The following is a 21,865-nucleotide window of genomic DNA, read 5'->3' on the forward strand; positions in this document are numbered from 1 at the left end:
GTAGCATACACACTATGGAATCTTTTTTCTGTGTGCTGCTCAAGAAAGCAGCAGCCTGGAAAGGCAAGACAGGCCTTCAGACCTGTCTTCTACTCTTGATGCAAAGAGTGAACTGCACTCTTAGAAAAAAAATCTCCCAGGTCTCACCCTGYGTGCATGGAGAGGCTGACCTAGGAGAGGGGGTTGTCTCTTGAATCCTGATCCATTCCAGAATTCCTTTCCTGTCACTCTGTACCAAAATTACTTCCAGCAATGACAATCTAATCACTGATTCTGAATATAACAGGCTTCTATTTTAGTCCTGAGCAATGCCAGGTAGCTCAAAGTTTCCCTGCCCCTGAAAYCTGTTGTAAAGTCTCAGGATGAGGGCTGATAAACCAAGAACAGATCAGAACTGGGTTTTACCCTACAGAAGTTTTTCCAGCAGTTCCTTGTTTAGAATAATAACAATCCTGCAAATGGCAAACCCACAGCAGATGCTGTCAGCATTCTTCTGTGAAGGTTGAGAGGGAACATGTAGGAGATGAAAYGGGAGCCTATTTTTATATCCAGTATAGAAGTTCCACTATATTTTACCAGAAAGATGTACAGTGCTAAAACTTCTTATTTCAATAAGAAAATCACAAGCATCCACAAGCAATAAAATAATAACACCCCCTCCCACAATGGTGAGAGTCCCTGGCACAGCTGTGCATGTCTGAAATCATACTGCTCTATAGCCCTGCCTGAGCCAGAAATCTCTAGCCTAGAAGTGACCTAAACATATGTTCTGCAACTGGAGGTTTGTTTTTGTAGCACGTGCAGATATGCCTAAACTGGCTGTGATCTATCCAGCTCAGATAAGAGCAGCTGGGAAGGTGTGACRTCATGGTTTTCAGTCTTGGCTAGCAAACCAAGTGCATACCTGAAAACAGGCTGGCTGGTAGACACGGTGCTGAAGTCACCATGTCACTGTGTCCGCCAGAACCATGTACCTTAAAGCTGCAAATCCATGCAGATGAACKCTGAGAGATTTATTCCCAATGAAAGCTAACACACTGAGCTAGTGTTTAGTATGTTCTTTTAAAAGAGGCTGGGAAGACTACCAAAAGTATAATTACACTAGAGAGAGAGTTGGAGACCTAATTAATCACACATTGACAAGATCCCTTATGCTGAGACATTTCACAGAGAACATTGGGAGTGCCTTAAGTAACTTCCTCAGGTACATACTTTGCGAATGAAGAATAAATTAGYAGGAAATTGGCTGGATCCAAAGGAAACCTTGGACTGGAGCTGGAGGTTGGACCAAGCTCACTGAGACTGGTCTTTTTTTTTCATCTTTAGAAAAGATGAATTAGTGATTGGTGTACCCTAAAGACCATTTGCAGCGTGACAGGAGTGAAAATACTCTTGAGGATACTTTTTTCATAACTGTGCCTTCAAAATTAGAGATCTAAATAATAATTTGCCTTTCAAAGATAGTCAGCATTTGACAGCAATCTTTGATTTCTTGCCAGGAAGGGACTGATTCCACTAACACTCAACTATTGCACTTGCATAAGCATATCTATTAAGTTCAAAGGAATTCAGTGGRTATACTTTTACTAGTGAATATSTTCACATATGTGATGCTTGGAATATATTATTGYCCAGMGTGGATTCAAAGTTCCTCAACTTTCACAGCATTTATAATGTGGGGTCTGGCTTTTATTGTACATAAAGGTGTTTCTGAAAATCTCTCCTGCAATCAAGCCTTATTTTATTTCCTGTCTACCTGTTTGGTGTAACTCTTAAGAAATTATGCTCCTTTTRAAAACAAAACAATGTTAAATCTCCTCGCCTTCTTTCATATTGCTGAACTTGGGAAAACCTGAAAATTTGCTGATATTTCTTCAATGTTTGAACAGCTTTTCAGGATCCTGGGAACACAAAAAAAAAGCAAATCCTCTTGAAAATGCAGTCAAATTATCTATCAACCTTGAGCAAAGGCACCTCAAACGCAGTTACAATTGTGGGTGCAATAACAGAATAAAGCCTATCGCTGCTCCTGGAAGGACTTTACATCCTCTCTCCACCAGATAGTGCTGTTTCTCCACTGAGCTCCTGAGGATGCACAGGCCAGGGAAAGGTCAGGGGCTGTCTGAGATAACAGGCTGCCTACGGCTCGGTCGTCCCTCCTTGCCACTGCCACTGCACTACCTGAAACAGGGCAGGCGCAACCTAAAAGGGATTTGCGGGAGTAAAACCGCGCCTTGGGAGGCCGCTGTCTGCAGGTGACTGCGTGCTGGCATTGCCATTGCTGCTATCTTTTATCAGTTTGATGCGGTCTACTTCCTAAAGAATGGAAAATAGAAGCTGRTGCAGTTAGCCTGTGTTTTTATGATCTCTTCAGATCTTACACCTTTACGAGACAGTCTGACAGTGCTGTTGTCTGTCAACTAAGTGAGGCAATATTAATGAAAATCAAATGCCAACATGCAGATGCTCATGGGGTTGAGCAGCACACTCTGGGAGCAGCCCTGACACAAAGGYTGTTTGCTCTCAGAGTGCTCAGCAGAGGGGCTTCTACCAGCAAAAGAGAAGGACAGGAGAAAGATCTCCTTAACCAGTCCTGAGTCTGGGTACACTGTATTCCCTCTGTGTCTTTTTTAGAAAAACATAGCTGAAAAAAATAGCTAAAACATAGTAAAAATACAGGCCATGGTTTACTATGCTGCTGTAGCCTTTGTAAGAGAGTACAGAAATGCATCTGGAATGTTTCTTACTGCCCTTCTACAGGAGAAATACTGCAAGTGCTGCATCTTCCTCCTCAGACTTCCCTGTGCAAAATAGAATAGGTTTTGCTCTTCAGCTCTGAAAGAACCAAATCCTTCCATACACATAGCAAGAGTACAGGAAAAAAAATCAAGCAAACAACTATTTAAAATATTTTCAAGTGGAAAATGGTACATAAAGTTGGGATGTTCTTTTCTGCCTGTTACTTAGACTTTTAGAGACCAATGACACACATTTTTAGGTGAACTTTGCAAGAAGCATTGCAATGTTGCAGCTGAGTTACTAGATTTTAAGAACACTGTTCCAGGGTACTTTGGTTATGTACTGCTTAGTGATAAAAGCTCAGTCTTGACATAGACATGCTTTTCTGAAATACATTTTTTWAAAAAAAATCTAAAAATAAATTAAAACAGTGCAAGATATTTGCATTTTCCCAAGCAATATAAGGCTAGAGCTATCTGACCCTAAGGGAGCTTGTAAATCTTTATTCATGCAGACAGGCATTTATTCTTTGAAGAAATTATTTGTGAAACCAAACCTTCAGTGCATGGAAAAGTGCAGAYGGCTCGAATTAGGGATCAGGGCCCAGCTAGGTATGCAGTAGATTGTATATGTAATTAGCCAAATATAAGGTCTATTTATATTATTTTGTATGCTGTGTTAATATTGTCTGTATTTATTCAGACTTCCGTAATATGCATGTGTAATCTTAGAGAGACGCTSGGTCATTAAACTCACCATGGAGACTCTGTTTACTTACCTTGGGCATACAGAATACATACAGTTGCAGTTCCCTAAAAATAAACAGAAACAAGTTRAACAGTGTATCAGTTTGGCTTTCATGTTTTCCAATAAGTATCTAAGGAAATGGAGCATACTGTTTACATTGTCCTTATTGAGAAAGAACACAAAGACATCCAGATGAAAGATTTAATTATAGCTTTCTTTCTGGCACACTAAATGYAAGACCGTATAGCTTAGTATGTAGTACTATATGCAGTAGGTTGTGAATGGCGGTGGGAGGAAAGGAGCAGGTTCTTCTCGTATGTCAGGTGGGGCCTGTGAGCATGGTGCTTTTCAGCAGTAACATGATAAATGCAYCAGGGCTGCTGTGAGCCCAGGAAAGGCTGAATTGCGAAGGATGCAATTTCCCATAATTGGCTCCATACCGCAGCTTTGTATCAAACTATTCTGCTTGGAGATTGTCAAGATGATAATGAACATGGAGATTTTACTGTGCTTCTATTTTGACTAGTAGACTAAGTGGCAGCAGGCACCAGAAAGTCTGTCTTCCATTAACGTGAACGCTCTCGTGACCCTTAGGCTTCATTAGTACAGTATCTCCTATCTGGAAACTGCTCTGGAAGCACAGATACTGGAGCTGTTTCATTAGCTCCAAATATAACACTTKCCTCCTGAGCCATTATCTGCAAAAATCCATAATTATCTGCTCTTTCCTCTCCAGTCAGGAATATCAGGTCCAGATCAAGGACCGAGTGCTCATCTTTTATGTCCTTATTCAACTGGATCCAGGCAATCGAGCTTCTTTCTACTTTGGTTGATTCTTCGAAGCACCCCAGCCACCCTYCTGGGTGCCAGGACCGATGCTTTTTCTCCTGTGATATTACAGAGAACCCAAATCCCATCGAAGGGCCAAGTCCGTCAATTTCCTGGTGACTTTCTCTCTCTCTTGCTCTCGCTCACGCACAAAGGCAAAATCAGTAGCTAAAAATAATTAAGGCAGTAATAATTTTCACCATGGGAAACCATCTAGATCCCGAGTACGTTTGTTCTGAAGAGGAGAAAATCAGGCTGCGTGCAGCTTCACGGATTTTTCACAGGGTATTTGGTACCCCGGTGACGAAAAATGACTGAAATCTTTCATGACGAGTAGGCAAGGTTCAAGAACACAGTACCCACACCCTTTTACCCTTTCAGAAGGGATTTTTACCCCCCTTTTCAGTACGCTTGCAGGGCAGTGGCGACCGCCCGCCTGCGGTGTCCCGCTCAGCGCCAGCTCGGAGCGGCGGGAGGCGCCGCGGGTTGAGGTGGGGCAGGCACGGCCAGGTGATCGCGGCAGACAAAGGGGCTGGCAGTGCCCCACCGCCGCGGGACGCCGGGCGGCCAACAGGCGGCTTCTGTCCCAAGGCAGGCAGCGCCTCTCGGCCGGGGGAAGGGCGGCCGCGGGCCGGCCCGGGTGGGGCGGGCCCCCGGAGGCCGCTTCCCCTGGCGGCGCTCGGCACTTCCCGGCGCTCGCACACCGCGGGGAAACTCTTCCTCCGGCCCGGCCCGGCCCCCGCTGACGTAGCGCTGTCTGTGCCGCTGCCGCTGCGGGCGGGGGTGGCGGAGACGCGGGCCGGGGCTCGGCGCTGTCAGGCGGCGGGGCAGGGCGGGGGCGGCGGAGTTCGCYGCCCGGCGGGAGCGGGCAGAGGCGTCCCGGGGAGCACGGAGAGAAGGGCGAGGGGCGGGAAGCCCTGCGGGAAGGGGCGTCCGCCGGCATCGCGGCGCCAGAAACGCCCAGCGCGTTGCGAGTGGAGGTCCCGGTCCGAGCAGGACCTCGGTGGTCAAACGCTTTAATAAAGGCGGTCGGGGAGGAAGGCGTCCGGGGGTGCTTTCTCCACGCTTGGTTCACCACTTTATCCTGTGACGAGGAGGAGAAGGAGAAGGAGGAGGAGAAGGAGGAGGAGGAGTGGGGCCGGGGCGGGCAGTGTCCCCGGTGGAAAGCCGCCCGGCGGGTGTGGAGGAGCGGCAAGCCCAGCCCRGGGAGCGCGACCCCCGCCGCGGTTCCCGGCTGGTGACGGCCGCGCTGCTCCCCCAACAGGCAAAACTTTCTACACTCACACACACACAGAGCAACACACACGCACGGCCGAAGCTGCTGCCGCCGCCGCCGCACGCTCGCCCCACACACACACACTGACGTCTTTTGCGCATTTCCTGCGCTGGAGCGAGCGGCGGAGCGGCACCGGCAGCGGGCGGGGGCTGCGCGGAGGGAGGCGGCCGGCGGCGGCCGAGGGGAGGCGGCGGGCGGGAGGCGGGAGGCGGGAGGGAGGCGGCGGCGGCGGCTCTGCCCATCGCCAGGGCGGCGGCCGCCCAGCCGGAGCCCGCCGAGAGCCGCGCGGGCCGCTCCGCTGCCGGCGCCCCCCATGCGCGGGGGTCGCTCCGCTGGGTCCTCGGCCTTGGCGGCGGCGGAGCAGGAGGCGGCGGCGGCGCAGGACGGGCGGCTGCGGGCGGCGGCGCGGATGGAAGGTTCCCGGGTGGATGTTTGCTGAGCGGAGGCTGTGCAGTAGGCAGGGCTGGTGGGTCGGCCGGTGTTTCTGATCCGTGTGTGTGCGTGTGCGTGTGTGTATGCGTGTGTGTGTATTGTTGTGCGGCGCACGGGCAGGACTGGCGTGTGCGGGAGCTCGGGATCGCGGCTCTGCTTGCTCTGCGAGGACTGATCCAGGATTATGGTCAGGGTGAAGGGAGAAGGCTCTCGCTTACCCCCCGGATTGATTATGCTCGGGTTTTGATTGCATTCGGGGGTTCCTGCAGCCGCGGCCGCCTCCCCCTCTCCGGCGGCCCCCCTCCCTTGTTTTCCGTTAGAAACACGGGCAAGAAAATAAATGTATTCACTGGGTGTCGCAAGAGCAAAGGCTAAATAATCAAAGGTAACAGCAGCAGCCGGGCGAAGGGACCCGCACCGTACCCTGCTCCCCCACTCCCAGACCTGCCCTCCTATTTATTGGCGAGACCTCCCTCCCTCCCTCTCGGTGCGAGTGCGTTGAGCGAGTGTTTGATCCCGGGAAAAGTGCAGCTCTTCAGCCATGGTGGTTTTCAATGGCTTGCTGAAAATCAAGATCTGCGAGGCGGTGAATCTGAAACCCACGGCGTGGTCTCTGAGGCATGCGGTGGGTCCCAGGCCACAGACCTTTTTGCTGGACCCTTATATCGCCCTCAATGTGGACGACTCCAGGATCGGGCAGACCTCGACCAAGCAAAAGACCAACAGTCCTGCTTGGAACGATGAATTTGTCACCGACGTTTGTAATGGCAGGAAGATAGAGATGGCTGTTTTCCATGATGCCCCCATCGGGTACGACGATTTTGTAGCCAACTGCACTATACAGTTTGAGGACTTGCTGCAGAACGGGAGCCGGCACTTCGAGGACTGGGTAAGTGTTCACGCTGTAGATACATACATGTACATATGATTTGCAGTGGCACGGCTCTGGATGCAACATCTGTCTTGCAGAGCTAGGTTGCCAAGGGCATGAAATGTCTCTGAAGGCTTTTCATTATTTCCACASTTTGTTACACTGATAGTCATGATTACTATATAACTTATGCATGTGGTCTACAGGCGAGGCAGGAAAGAAAAATATTCTGAATGTAAGCAAGAGGTGTGTAGTTACCACTTAGGTTTCTGAAATTATGTGACATAAATACAAAGCTAGTTGTCTTACTGAGTCTGAAAACCCAAACCGAATGCATCCTTAAAAAYCATTACCGCAAAACCCAGAATCAGCGCTTAGATGAGTTTCATCAGTTCAGGGTGAATGCTCTTGGTTACCCTGTCCATGATGAGACTTAAAAATCCAGACCTGACCTCTGATAGGAGACACTTCAGGATCTTCTTGTCACTCGAGAGCTCACTGCATCAGCACTGATGCTCCTCCTTCCTTCCTTCCTCCAGATGATCGACACCTCTATGCGTAGATCTAACGCAATGCCTCTTCAAATGCTCGAGACTGATGATAGGATCCCAGAGGAATTTGGGCCCAACTAGAGAAATTCTGTTGTCTGTATACACAACAGTGTCTTAACAGCTTTTACAGCATCTTTAAGACCCAGAGGCTACCATGCCTTGGTGGGAGTACAAAAAAGCTGGAAAATCCTTTCTCTGACATCCTCAGGTAGTGGGATTTAACAGGGAGAAACCAATCAAGTAATGAAGAAACAGGAAACATGAATATGCACATTTCGTATTTCTGCAGTTAAACAGTTAAGTRGTGGATATCCTTTAAATGAGATGCAGAGTGAAATAATAGTAGTTATCATCTCRTTTTCAGTGTGCCCTACTCGACCAGCCATCTGAAAATATATTTGCTCATCTTTTCATGTATTTATTTTTCGTGGTCAAGGATACTAGCCAGTATTTTTCTGGCAAACAGACARCCCAGGACCACAGAAAAAATAGCTAGGGTTAATAGGTCTGARTTTCATGTGTTGTTTGGGGCTTCGTTACTTAATGCGATGATATAAAGAGATGGCAGAATGATGAAAGGGCAGGAAAGAATTAGACTCTATTTATGCTCATCAGGAGCTGATCAACTTTGCTGTTAAAACTTTTATGCTTACAACTTCAAATGTTTTTGATTTTTGCTGCCTAAGTGTTGCATTGTGATAATTAGGGTCTAGATTGTTCTGATGCTCTATAAAAGCTGCATATCAGTAAGCTCAAAAGGTAAAAGTGGGTGATAGACAGAGGAAAAGCAGTCWTATCAGGAAAAGACAAATGCAGCAGTATTGCAGATGTCTTTTACCTGGATTGAATGATAATCAAGTTGGAACTCTCCTGAAATCAAGTGAGGTTTCATCTTTGAGACCAGTGGCATGAGGAAATCTGCACAGATTTTTAGTGAAAGAATAATAATTTTGTATGTTCTTTTTGTGCATGGTACATGTTATGAGTTTGTCATCAGATCTGGAAGGACCTGGCAGATTCCAGATGCCAAGTTTGAATTTTGGTGGGACTGGGGTGCACCCTGGCTCTGATATTTAAGGTGAACTCAAATGTCTGAATGCATTCCCATGATAAATAGTGGAATTTAACAGGTTGAGGCCCATTGTCAGCAGGATCTGTGGGGAACTACATAGCTGAATCAGATAAATGCTGTCTTTTATTACATCAGGATTCATTGCTGTCCAGCATTCACTGGGTGGGAGGAGACGAGGGAGTGACTACACTTGTTGTCTATTGATGTGACAGAACCGAGGACATGGCAGTGGATCACAACTGGTCAGCTCAAYGTGCTGCAGCGTCTGAAGCATCACTTAGCTTATTTTGAGCTGTAAACCCTCATCATTGGAATTTTGTTCATGTGCCACATGTAACAGACAGCATACACCTCCCTCCCTGTATCACAGTTAGAATTGAGGRGGTGATAAGTGTTTGTAGGATTGTGCTCTACYCTTTCCAAAATCTTCCATTTACTGAGTGTGCTGCTCTGATTGTAATACCGAGTGTGTTTATTGGATTAACAGATAGGGACCTTCAGAGAACCGACTCTTACAAAATCACACTGGTTTTTGGTCTTTTTTTCATTGAGTTGAAAGAAGACCTGTGATCATGACATCTCTACAGAGTCCATACTGAAGTAAATAAATTTATTGGTGTCTTCATCAGTGTCTGGAGTCTGCATTAAAACCTGAGAAAGGAGTCATCTGCAAAGTGAATGAGTTTCACAGTACAAGGAAAATGCACATGGCCTAAACCAACATTAGACTAAGATCTGCTGGTATGATACAGTAGKTTTTTTTTCTGTTTAATAAGAGCACTAGTTCCTTCATTTCACTCTTGGCATTTAAGGCAGGTATTTTTGTAGTATTCTTTCTGAACTCTGTAACAAGCAAATTAAAAGCAGCAATCRTAGTAACCCATTCTTCCTTACTGCCTGAAATATCAAATAGGTGCAACCTACACCCTTGAAACACACTTGAAGACCATCAGGTCTGTTTATGCCATTCTGAGGATATCCCTTTAAGCAGTCCTAAAAGTTGGAACTGGGTACCACGTACTTGCTGAGTATGTTTGGTATAATTGCACTGCTGCCCCTCCTTACCTTCAGAATGATGCAACAGTTACTGCAGGACCAGACTGTCACTGTTAAAACAGGGTTGAGAAAACCGTGTGCTGTCTTGCCAACGTATTAATAGCTTTAATGCTTTTGGTCTCATGCAGTACTGCATGTATTTTTTAAAAGGAAATTTCAGAATTTCTTTTATAATRTCTGTGCTAGGGTCAAGGTTATGTTTCTGGGTTTCTAGGTTCTTGTCAGAAGTCCAAAATGCAAAAAAGGTTAACAAAAAAGTAATGGTTTGAAATTTTTTTCCCCTTAGAAAGACACTGTTTCTCTCTGGCTAGCTCACCTAATTTGATTGACTTTTGACACATTTGATTGTGCAAATCCTTGTATTTTTTTCTCAGATAAGTTTTTTAGGAAAATACTGGATATTTTTCTCACTCTTAGGCCTGTGCTGTATACTGATGCCATGGTTACAGTGGAAACACTAATGATAAACAAGTACAAAGCTTGAAATCATGGTAACATCTATTGTATTAACCCAAGTTAGATGCATATGCAAAATGCTGATTCCTTTTATCTACAGAGTGTTCAGCAGTTGCATTTCACTTTATAATATGTATACTCCCTGAATATATATATATATATATATATATACTTTAAAGTTCTGACATGAAGCAGTGATTCAAAGCTTTCTGAATGAAAGCTTTGGGGTTTTGGTAGGATCAACAGTAAATATTTGTTTGGGTAGTGACAATTAAAAACATGGCTGCTTTTCCAGTGGTGCATCAATACAGACATGGCACAGTAAAAGTGTCAGTTRTGCAGATTTTTTTCATCATGGCTGCACTGCAATTTTAAAGAGAGCTTTGGATTTATAACATTACAGGCTTTTCTGAAAGCGCAGAAAATGTCATGCAGAATGGCAGCCGAGCATTCAAGAGGATGCTGGTGAACTTATRCTYTGAAAAACAGAAAATAGAGAACAAYAAACAACTTGCAAGTTCTGATTGAAAAACAAACCAGCAACTTGACAGGTCTGGCTGTATTTTTTTTGAGTTAGGCAATTCAGGTAATAATAAAGTATGTCTTTATCTAGCTTTCTTACTTGTGGCATATGTAAATGATTCACTTGAGTTGGCAATGCAGCTACATTTTAATCAGTGGAATTGAGATCAGGAAGGAAAATTCCATTGATATTTAGCCGTGTGGTTCCACTCCTGCAAATTATCATGATCAATGTTTATGTGTGTGGATGATTGGTAGTATGGGCTCTGAGTTCAAGTCCACTTTCCAGAGTYGACGAGAGATGAAATCAGCACAACTGGACCTATGCCAAAGACTCCATCTAAGGGTCTTAGCCATTAGCCTGGCTGTACATGAGAAAACCTATTGAGTCGTCCTAAGAAATCCTTTTACTGGCTGAGTAGCAGAACTCACTAAATCAGTGAGGACGTCACAACATTTAACAAGAAAAGCCTCTATTTCTACTGAAAATAYAGCTATATTTGGGTTAATGAAACAAATTTAATTTTCTGCTGTTTAAAAAAAAATCCCTAATGCTGTCAGGCAAAAAATAAAACATAGGTTTCAGTAAGCTTTCCTTTGCTAAAGTATTTTCCATACTACTTTTCTTCTTTCAGTGCTGCTTCTTCAGATCTAAATTTAAAACATACTTTTTTTAAAAAAACATCCTTTCATATTTCCATTTTTCCGGTGTGAAGTTAGTTGTGCAACTGTGGCACCGTTGAGTAAAACAAGTTTATTATGAATTAATCTCAGTAGCAAGTTGGTRATGAGTTATGGGAAATGGCATGGGGAAGAGGTACAGTGTTTTATGTACTCGTTGAACTGTTGCATTAGGTATTTTTACTTCATGTTTGTAATGTGCTGTTGAAAGAATTTTCRTATTGGAAAGGCTAGGTCCTTTCATTGCAGTCCATGCAGTTAAACACCTAGACTGTCTGAGCTCTGAATGTCACTCAAAAGGYGGTAGCAGGAGAGGAGTTAAAGCTCCTCAGAGTCCCTGGTCCTGTGAGCTGTCCATGGATGTGGGAAGCAGAACTGTCTCTTTCCAGTGCCTCTAATGTGAATGAAATGCAAAGACTGCTTAGTTGCTTTTCCCCCCTCTTCTTTTAATGCCTTTTCTGTTGTTGGAATGGGAACTCCTTKCAGTCAGCAGGTGATCTGTTGTAGCTGGCAGACAGAGAATGGAATTGTCATCGCGGCGCAGGTCACCCTGTGTGTTAACCTCTGCTTGTGCCACGYGCTGCTGAGGGCTGGCATTGGGCTGGCAGAAAGGGACTCTAGCATATTTTCTTTTTTATTTTCATCTACTGACTGAATTTATCTGTGCTGGTGGCATTGAAAGGCCTGAGGGTTTTGCTTGCAAAACTTTACATCTCATCTAAGCTGTGGTTCATAGGCTGCTGAAAAGCTGCGTTATCAGAAGTGTATTTGTTGGAATGAAAGGGAAATTTCTGGTCCTGTTTGAGAGGTTCCTGCAGGACAAGGAGGCCAAGAAGCAAGGTCTGTCAGGTTGTGGGCAAGGCTGAGAGAGCTAGGGAGGCTCAGCAGGATTTCACAGGGACTCTCATGCTGAGGGTGAGTGAATGTCAAGAGGAGCTGGGAGATTTTGGAGAGAACTTTGTGCACATAGAGGTCTTCCTTGCCTTCTCCCACAGTCTGTCTCCCTCCTGTGCCTCCTCTTTTCCCTCTCTGCTGGGGATGTGGTACAGTCACACACAGCTCACCCACTGTCTTGTATCAATCCATTTCTACAGCTGCATAAATCTACTCCTACTCCCTGCTTGAAATGTTCTCTCCTAACAGCTCCTGCTTACCTGCAGTGCTTCCCAGCCTGCTGAGAAGCAATGGAGGGGGAAAAYGCTGCCTCTGCGGCTGCTACTGCAGGGAGAGAGAAAGGGCAGAGTGGGGAAAGGAAAAGGGGCATGGGGAGAAACCTGGAGGAGGGTAATGAATAGTTGCTGCCGCACCGCGTACTCCAGCTGCCCTTTTGGCAACAGCAGAAAGCTACACGTGTAGGAGACAGGGATGAGCTGGCACAGGCAAATTGACTCGTTGAAGGCCGTATGGTGATCACTGACCTGCTTTTGGATTTTTTTTTGTCTGCTTTGCTGAGTGTATAGCTTTTGAACTCTCACTTCAGATGTGAAAAAAATTGCTCAGGGCATGAAAAGTGTGTCGTGGAGCATGCATTTCACTTAACATGGAATTATCGTAGCTGTAGGTCAGGAGCTGATCCCACCACTGATCAGAATCTCATCCTGTTGTTGCTTATATCAAATGCTTATACAAAGTTCCACATGGTGAAAATAATTCTACTGAGCTCTGTAGAGAGTATTTGTTCGATAAAAATTGCCAGTAATAAAGTTCAGTTCACAGGTACTGATTCAAATCTGGACTTTTTAGAAATGTCTAAGTGTAGTGGAAACAATTCCTGCATGTCCCTTTTGTACCAGTTTTAAGACAGCGCATGGCATTATTCCAGCTTAGGTGGTTCCATAGACACTATACAAAACTTCATAGTTCTGAGTAAATCACTGATCTCACTGGGTTCGTTGGATTTCATACAGGCCARTTTAAATTCTTTCCCCAATAATGGCCAGTGCTCCCAAGGAAAACCAAGAATAAATAACATTTAACAACATCCTTTACTTGTATTTTGCTCTTACCAATGTATTATTCTTATGCAAATCTTGCATATGTAAGTCTGGTTTCTGCCTTCCTCTAGCATCAAACTAAATTTCTGTTCTCCATGTCCAGAATTCTTTAAATATTGACAAAATGAGGATTTGATTTAAGCTGGAATTGTAGAACTTGGCAACTAAATGTGATTTCTTTCCACTCCCTAAATAACTTTTATTTAAATGAACTTTTTGGGGGTTTTCAGGTTTTGAAGGGAGGCTGTAAATACAACTAATACGACGAAAGTAAAACATTAGAGGCAGGAATTTTTTTGCTTGGAATTGGCTGCTTAAGTTCAGTTCTGCTTTACTCAATATTATCTTCATCTCCTTTCCCCCACCTCAACTATTAGACTGTGGGAGAAAGGCATCTACAGTTGATGGCATGAGAGGGTTTGGAAATAATAGAGTATGCAAATAATGGGATATTTGTGGTCAGAGAGGCCTGAGAAGAGACTTTCCCTCCATCCATATGGAAAGGTAGGGCTGGAAGTATCTGGATACAGAATAAGATCAGAAGTCCAAAGACAGCTTGGAAAACTGCCAGTTTGGGGTGTGGGGCATCAAACAAACCTTCTTGCCAAGCTGTCCAGAGCAAGGCCAGAAGCACCGGGATATTTTGCGTTCCCTTTTGAGTCATGCAAACTGTAGAAGTAACAGGGGTTTCAACCGTTTGGGGGAAATGTGGTCACTACAGAAGGCTGACAAAAATTTTAACCTTATGCTTGTGAGTACTTTCCTGTTTGGCAGGCAGTCAGAGACAATTTAAAAAGTATGTTCAGTAATATTAATATGAAACTGCAACTGTGAAGCTAACAAGCCGTTCTMGAGATTGGGTAACTTTCACAGCAGTTATGTATTTTAGTAAAGAGAATGCAAATGAATATGGTGTAACAACATCTGCAGAATTCTTATCTACTCTGATCATTATTCACAGTCAGTAGCTTGAATTGCTAATAAAGCTGATTTCTGAGCGTCCTCTCACTTGCATTCCTCCAAGAGTTAAAAAAATCTTAAATTATCATTGCTGTGATTTAACAGAAGTTATGAAGCCAAGATTTCACATACTTCTGAATAGCACAGCTAAAAAACCTAGAGATATTGGCACGTTTCCATTAAATATAACAGGAGTTTTAATGTTTATTTTATTGGAAGCAGTGTTAGAGAAATGCTATGCAGTGCTAAGAGGCTTTTTTCCCCACTGAACTCTGTAGGGCTTGAATTGTTGAGGAGCAGAAATAAAGTCAGACCATAGCTTTTAGAATGAAAAAAAGCAAAGTTTGATTCCCCTGGATGCTTGCAGGCAGCCATTTCTGCCTTATATCGGCTAACTTGAGCTGATTTGATTGTTCCAGACAATAGAATCATTTTGCTTGTTTCTGGTGTCCTGCTGGGCAATTTCATCACAGGCAGGAACAAAAAAAGCATGAWTAATGGCTAGATGTTACCAAATAAATTTCATGTTTGCATTGTTTGAACAGCAAGCCCCCTTTGTATCTCTGCATCTTGAATGAAGAGTAGGGAAACCTAATACTTAGTGTTTCCAGCTTAGTATCTTCCAGTACCTGAGAGTATAAATAAATAAGTTACCAGCCTCTTATTATGGGGTACCAGGATTTCTTATGCATTTAGAACTCTGCGTTCTTCAGTACTTTGGCCTTGTTAATGTCATTAAAAGATAGATGGCTTTGACAATATTAATATTTTAAGTACATTTAGAGGGTGATGTGGTGGCAATGCAGCAGATATAATAGCGTTGGAGACATGAAGGGAAGACTGATGCATGCTCTGTACAGATGATGAGGAAGTGGCTGGAATTACTTTGCTTTGTTTCACAGATTAAAAGCCAGCAAGATAGTAGTGTCCTTCCCTGTTTTCCTTCAGTTTCCCCTTTATCGTCTGTTCTGTCTTTATGCTGCCATTTCTCCATCTTTCTTTATCTGTTCTGGCTTTAGGATGGTCAAGAAATTATAGGACAACCTTTAAATATTGCACAAGATTTTGATGCTGGCCATGCTAGCAGGCTGTGTGGATGAAATGCCTTGCTACGGATCTCTACAGAGATCTATTGCAAGTGGTTTTCTTGCTGGGACCATATTTACTCATTGCTTAAGTCTTTCTGGCATCTGTCAACTTCTCTTTATTTCAAGGTGAGATTGATCCATGGCCTCAGAAAATGATGTCTGAGAATGTATTGGAAAAGGAAGGGCTAAAAGTCATTCATRCTGTGTCCACTATGTTTTCTCTCTTACACGGTTCTATTTAGAGTTACTGAGGATTTTTTTTCTTTTCTTTTCCTCTGAGTTTCATCGCTTTTTCCTTCCTTGTGACCCACAGTGCCTTGGCACCTCTTGAACATTTGACCTCATGGCCCACTTTTCTCCTTAATCCACCACTATCACCTACTCTTCGACTCCTGGCTGTCTGTTGTAACTTYCCCTTCATTTTTCTTGCTATTACCTCTCATATCCATATTGCTATTATTCCCAGCTTTTTTGTCACTCCTGCTTTTTTGTCACTCGGTTGGACGAGTGCGATCCTGGTGTCAGTAGGACTCAGAAACATCCCCAGTGTCTGAAGCTTCATGGTGTTTGTGCAGCCACTGTCATCCAGAGCATGTCCCTGCAGTGCTTCTCAGCGAGCAGCAGGGAACTGATTATCCTCGTGGCTGTTGGAGTGGCTATTTTCAGTCAGAAAGGAGTGATGCACTCAGTTTCCAGTTAGTTATATTGCAGAGGTGTTTGAAGGAATAAATGTAATATGGTAGCTTTGAACTTCAGGCAAAATGCCCTGGTTTTAGCAGACTCGGTGGGGTGTTGTGGGAATGTGATCTTATCCCTGAAAACTGGACTCTCCCAAGCAATGGAAGCACTATTAAAAAAAATTTTAGTTGGTACTGACTATTGGGATTTTCAGGGACTCTTATTACAGAAAATACCTACTAGTGTTTGGTATTTTTTTTTTTTTTGTTTAACATGAAGTGGTGGTTTCAGTATTCAAAAAATTCCAGTCCAAGCACAAATCAAAAAGGCAGGTTGGGGAAGCCAAAGGAAATATTAGGAAATTGCTTACCAGTGTGAAAGGCTGCAGTGATAGCTGAGCAGCACTTTGCTTGGTGTCCCTAACTCAAAATTCCAATGGGAGAGGCAATAGTGGAAATTTTGCTAGAGATATTTGGAATTCCTGATTCTTTGCATAATGTGATTTTTCTCTTCAAGGAGTTCATGGGTTTATGATCTAGTCTGTGGTTCCCAAACCTCTRGTTGTTTCTGCGTATCCCACATTGCTTTAAGAATGTTTGGTATCTCCCACTTTGAAGGAATTACAGAATTTTTCTGTATAATTCCATGAAAGCTGGTATTAATTAYATTATTACATTAGAGCTTTTTCTTTAGTGATAGGTGGGTTAGACCTCTACCAGTGCAATAATCAAATCTGGACATGATATATAGGGATAATAGTATGTACAAATGTCACTGGGCTGAGATAAGCTTTGGTAAGTTTTATCACACTCCTTTACTCTTGGTGCTGGCAAATTCTCAGAGKCATGCCAAGCCTCTGAAAGGAAGGATGGGGAAAGAAGAATTTTATTAACACCTCATACCTACTTTTTAGAAGTGTTATCCATTGAATCAGAAGCAAGTGACAATACTTTTCACCTAAAGACCAAACCCTTGTGGTTCTTTCTGATGACCCTTAGGCAATACTTCATATATGTATATATATATATATATATATATATGTAACTTTAAAAATACTATTAGTTTAGTGGTTATATTTAGGATGTAACTTGCATATGCATTTTTATAAGGCCAGGTGAAAGATTTTAAAATATGAGTCGAGCTAAACTTACTTTTAACAATTCTGTGATAAAGTAGCTCAGCCCAGACACTACGATCTGGACAAGCTCCTACAGTCTCTTTAGGTGTTTTTTTTCATGCTAGTCCATGCTCATTCTAATGTCTGCTTTGACCATTCGTTGTGAAATGCCTTGGGTAGGGTATAGTGTTACCTTCTAGGATATATCATTTACCAGAAATGTGGGGTCATGATTCTTTTTTGAAGGGTGTTCACTTTGCCACAGTAGTATGGTAACAAAAATAGGTGAGTAGCAATTGACCTGTGTTCATCATAGCCCAGAACGGTGCAAAAAACTCAGAAACTTTTCTGTGTTCATTTTGTTGATAGGTAGATGTGAGAGTAAGCAAAATCAATATTCCTTAAACAAACAAACAAAAATTGTAAGTTTGTAGCGAGTGCTGTCCATAAATGACTGGACGACAGACAGAGATAAGTTGTCTTGMRCACAGATTCAAAACTGATGTTCCTRTATTGRTTTTAATGGGAAGTTCCTTGAGTGGTGTTGTCTGTTGCTGAACCTGTTGGGAGTGTGTGTATCATTCAGTTGCATACAGAGTGATTAATCTGTGCTCCTAGCTAGTTACATCACCATCAATTGAATTCCTTCTATGTTCAATGTTGAACTTTATGTATTTCTCAGACTTGAGAAACCCCCAACAAAACAAAAAAAAAAACCAAAAAAAACAAACAACCCAAAACTTTAATGTTTTTGTTTTGACTGATACTTTATTTATAAAACTATGGTAAATCACTGGATGGTTCAACAAATCAAATTAAACTGATTTCTAGCCTTATTTAAATGTGCGCTGGACATCAAGCTAACAGTCTCTGACATGTTACAACTGTTATATTTAGTTTCAAATGTGTGCGCTCTCCAGCCAAACACTGTTTTGCTGCAACAATGTTATTCATTCCATAAAGCTTTCAAAACCCTTAGCGTATTCTGAAGTTTATCCTTTTTAAAAATCAGGTTTAAAATCAGATGTGAAGTGTGAGAATGTCGTTTTGCCTTCCATGCGGTTCCTGGAAGAGTGAGGTGAAAAAGAGAAATGGAAGGCAGGCAGARTGACAAGTGGGGGCACCTCTGGTAAAGCCTTTTTTTCTCTAGTGCAGTCTCCTTGCTGGATTGTATGGGCTTCTTCTCTTTGGGACCTGGACATAATTGTGGCAGTGATCAGTAAGACAAATTACAGGCCAAATGTTTTGTAGGGCTGCCAAAAAGTTTGCAGCTCTTCCAGCAACTGTGAATCAGCCCTGCACCCTATTTGTAGAGTTTCAAGCAAAATCTGCTTCCCAGCAGCAGCATGCTGCTCTGCAGAACCTCTGGATTCTAAGATTTRTGCACGGTTAATGAACTTTGCGATGCAAAAAATGTGAAGTCTCGGAGACATTTCATGCAGCTATGAAAGTGTACTTGATGCTAGTGATATCCCAGTAAGACAGGARTAAAGTGCTGAGGCCTTGTCAGAGCACGGGTGCATGGTGGTGGCAGCGTGACAGCTTAGAATGTGGGAGTTATTGGTTTCTCTTTGATAACATGAGGTTGTGCAGAAACAGAAAGTTCATAGTTTCTTCCTGCAGGAGCTTATGATGTAAAATAAGAAAAATTGTCGCACTTTTGTATCAAGCTAGATGTGGCCTGCAAAAACTACCAAAAATGTGTAACGAAATAAAAATCTATATTTTGCAGGACAGAATTATACAAGAGAAATACATTATGTGGTTTTGTAACTTTAAAAAAATGTATTTGATGGCCTTTGGAGAAGAAATAGTTGTCTAACTGAGGAGTTAAGGGAGAGTGTTTTTATTCACATGAGTCAGCAGAGAAGGAGGCTGAAGCTTGTGTGCCAGACCAAGGAACATGTAAATATGACAGATGGTCAGCAAAGTGAAGCCACTTTATAACAGAGCAGTTCATACAAATAAGGAAGATMTTTTTTGCAGCAGGCTTTATTTAAATGAAAGTTTGAAAATGTCAAAGCAGATCAACAAAAAAATAGCCATCATCAGTATTACTTGGTTTTCCTTAGTGATTCTTGTAGCAGGTGGGGTTGGTGAATCAATTTTCACAATACACAAGGTATTCCTGATCCTGTTTGCATTATTGTCTGGAATTTTTATGAGCTGTGAGATAATGTGTAATAAACTTCATTATAATTTTGCRTGCTGTGAACTGGTCGTGCAGGTTTTTACATACTTAGTTGTCCTGCATCTACCTGTGATACAGCATGATATCTCCTCTTTCTTCTGTAATTATTGCCTTTATTTCCATTCACATTATTCCTTCAAACAAATGAGCATGTTAGTAATGGAAATGATGGGATGAGRAGGGTTGACTCATAATTTTTGTAAAATGAACAATTCAGTCTTTTTTATCAGCACTTCCAGAAGAGACCTTTGTCTGCTTTGGATTTACATGCAGTGATACATAGATCTTATCTGTCTCAGGTAGTAATGCAACTCATTAGCAAAATAATCTGAGTCTGGAGAATCTTGASTATAGTCACCTTCACAGCATTCCTAAGAGGAAGTGTAATGGATGGAGATTTCTCTGTTGCCCAGAAGTATGGCACAAGCATTATGGCTTTAATTTCATAGTTTTAAAGTAGAAGTATAAGTTTCATTTTTTGAGTGGGGAGACAGGGGCTGGGATCTAGACTGGTGAAATAAGGTTTCTGCCTGATACCCTTTAGAGATACCTCTTTCTATCCTGCAGCTCCTTCCTCATCTGTCCATCACTCTTTTAATACTCTGTAAAAGAAGTATTCTTGCCATCAATTTTCTATTTCCTTCTTGTTGCTTAGCATTTGCAGGCTGATGAGTTTATGCTTTGACTGAAAGAGGTTTTTTTTTTTTTTTCTGTTTCAATTCTACAGCAACTTTATTGTGGGGATGATTTCCTTCAGTTGTAGTAAACAAACAGAAATGCAGGGCCTCTGGTTTGCTGCCTTCTTGACACTGGAGCTTTTTCTGTAGGGTTATGGGTCTGCAAAACCAGGCTTCCAGACTGTCAAAGCAGAGTCAGTAGTAGGAAGCTGAGYTGCTCCTGTGGATGACTGGTTGGGATCTGCACCAGCTTTACTGTTCCAGTGAAAAAATCACTACTGAGGGGTRCCCTGTGTGCATGTACTCTGAACGCCTCCAGTATTGAGCCTGCCTGTGCATGAATATATGTAAGCTGTCAAAGGGCTGGAAGAGTTGAATGTGCAAATCCCTCTGAAATGTAGAACAAATTGTTCTGAGCACCCTTGAAAATTGYCACCCTATCTTATAATTTTGTAATAGTTCATAGCCCTGTAAGTGAAGTTAATATGGTCGAAGATAATGGCAGACAAAATGTGAAGTCAAAGCGTTTGTTGTTGGACTGTTCATGCCCTRAATTCAGAGGAAAGGGGACTTCCATCTGAGTCAATCATTTGAAGGAAACAAAACATTTAATTTTACATTTTTAGGGTCTTGTTACTAAGAGTGGCAAGGCTTAGGATGCTCCAGCTGGAGTGGTGTGAAGAGGGAGTGAGTACAGCTGGTGTGTGCTGTGGAGCAGCTGTGCRGTGCAGCAAGGCCTGATAGCCCAAYGCCTGAGCGTGTTTATAAAACAGATGCAGTGAGATTATRTTGGTGTTGCCTGCCTGGCAGACTGCTAGCCTGTGGTTTACACAAGGCTGTCCCTGGTTTTGAAGAAGCCACAGATTCACTACACCGGATGTGCTGACATGGCTTGGGGTTAACATGGTGTGCTTCAGGACTGACTCCAGTTGGGACAAATTTGGTGCAGATTATAGCAACTGGGGCTTTATGAGTTTGAGAGAGAGATTCTGGGAAAATTGGAAGGAGGTGTTTGTTTAGCTATTCATTGTTGCTTTGCAAAATTATTCATTATTTATTGTGTTTGGAATGCAAATGAAGTGGGAGAAGGACACAACGTACCCTTTACCATCCTTTCACAGTGAAGAAGTGGCATTCTCTTTGGTTTCCTGATGTTGTGTGTAGTATTGAGCTCTCTGATCCACGTAAATTTAACATCTAGACTTATAAGTGTGTAGCAAAGCTTTTACTTAAGTTTATTTCATCCAAAAAGTACATGCAGATGCTACAGGAAAAGTGTTAAAACATGGATTGCTAAGATCCGACATACTGAAGTAATCAGTGATGTGAATATCAATTATTTGATATTACATGAAGCTGAAGGCTTTGGAGTGCAAAGGTGGTGAAGTTAAGGCTTCAGTTACTTTCAGTTTTCATCTGTTTAGGAAAATGTGCTTTAAACCCACAACTTATACATTTCCATATGGCTATCCAAAATTTAATATTGACTTTGAAGTACACTGATCAGTGATCTACAGGAAGAAACCAATGCCCTTAAAATATTCTTATGGATTTGCTTCATTTTCCAAATGYGTGTGGTTCATGAACCTCAATCAGAATAGCAGCTTAAGGGAGTATGTTAATAGCTTCATTTCGTACTGGAGCCTTACAATATCGTGACACCTTTGACCTCTGAGAAGCTACGATTTTCTTGCTTTAGGCAAATATGAAAAGAAATGGTGTCCAGATATGACAGATTCTCTTCAAATTCTCCTGGTGTCACAGCTTTACCTTCCCAGATGAGTAACATTGATCAAAGATAAATGTTCTTAAGTCAGAATGTTTTGAGTTTATCCTGGAATTGAGTGAATACTGGATGAATACACATTTGTTTATTAATATTGTTGGCAGGTCCATTGTACARTGGAAGAGCCTGTCAGTCATCAACAC

General features: G+C 42.8%; 1 protein-coding gene across 1 annotated transcript in view; it reads left to right on the forward strand.

Moving 5' to 3' along the window:
• The first annotated feature begins 5,873 nt into the window (after positions 1-5,873).
• Positions 5,874-21,865, forward strand: part of PRKCE (protein kinase C epsilon) — a 280,126-nt gene continuing 264,134 nt past the window's right edge. The window contains exon 1 of the mRNA XM_057374126.1: positions 5,874-6,911. Coding sequence (XP_057230109.1) covers positions 6,564-6,911 — 348 coding nt within the window. The 5' untranslated portion in view covers positions 5,874-6,563. The remainder of the gene's footprint in view (positions 6,912-21,865) is intronic.

Source organism: Malurus melanocephalus, unplaced genomic scaffold (assembly GCF_030028575.1).
Source record: "Malurus melanocephalus ecotype Western Australia unplaced genomic scaffold, MMel_1.1 scaffold_217, whole genome shotgun sequence".
In the NCBI taxonomy this organism is placed as follows: domain Eukaryota; kingdom Metazoa; phylum Chordata; class Aves; order Passeriformes; family Maluridae; genus Malurus; species Malurus melanocephalus.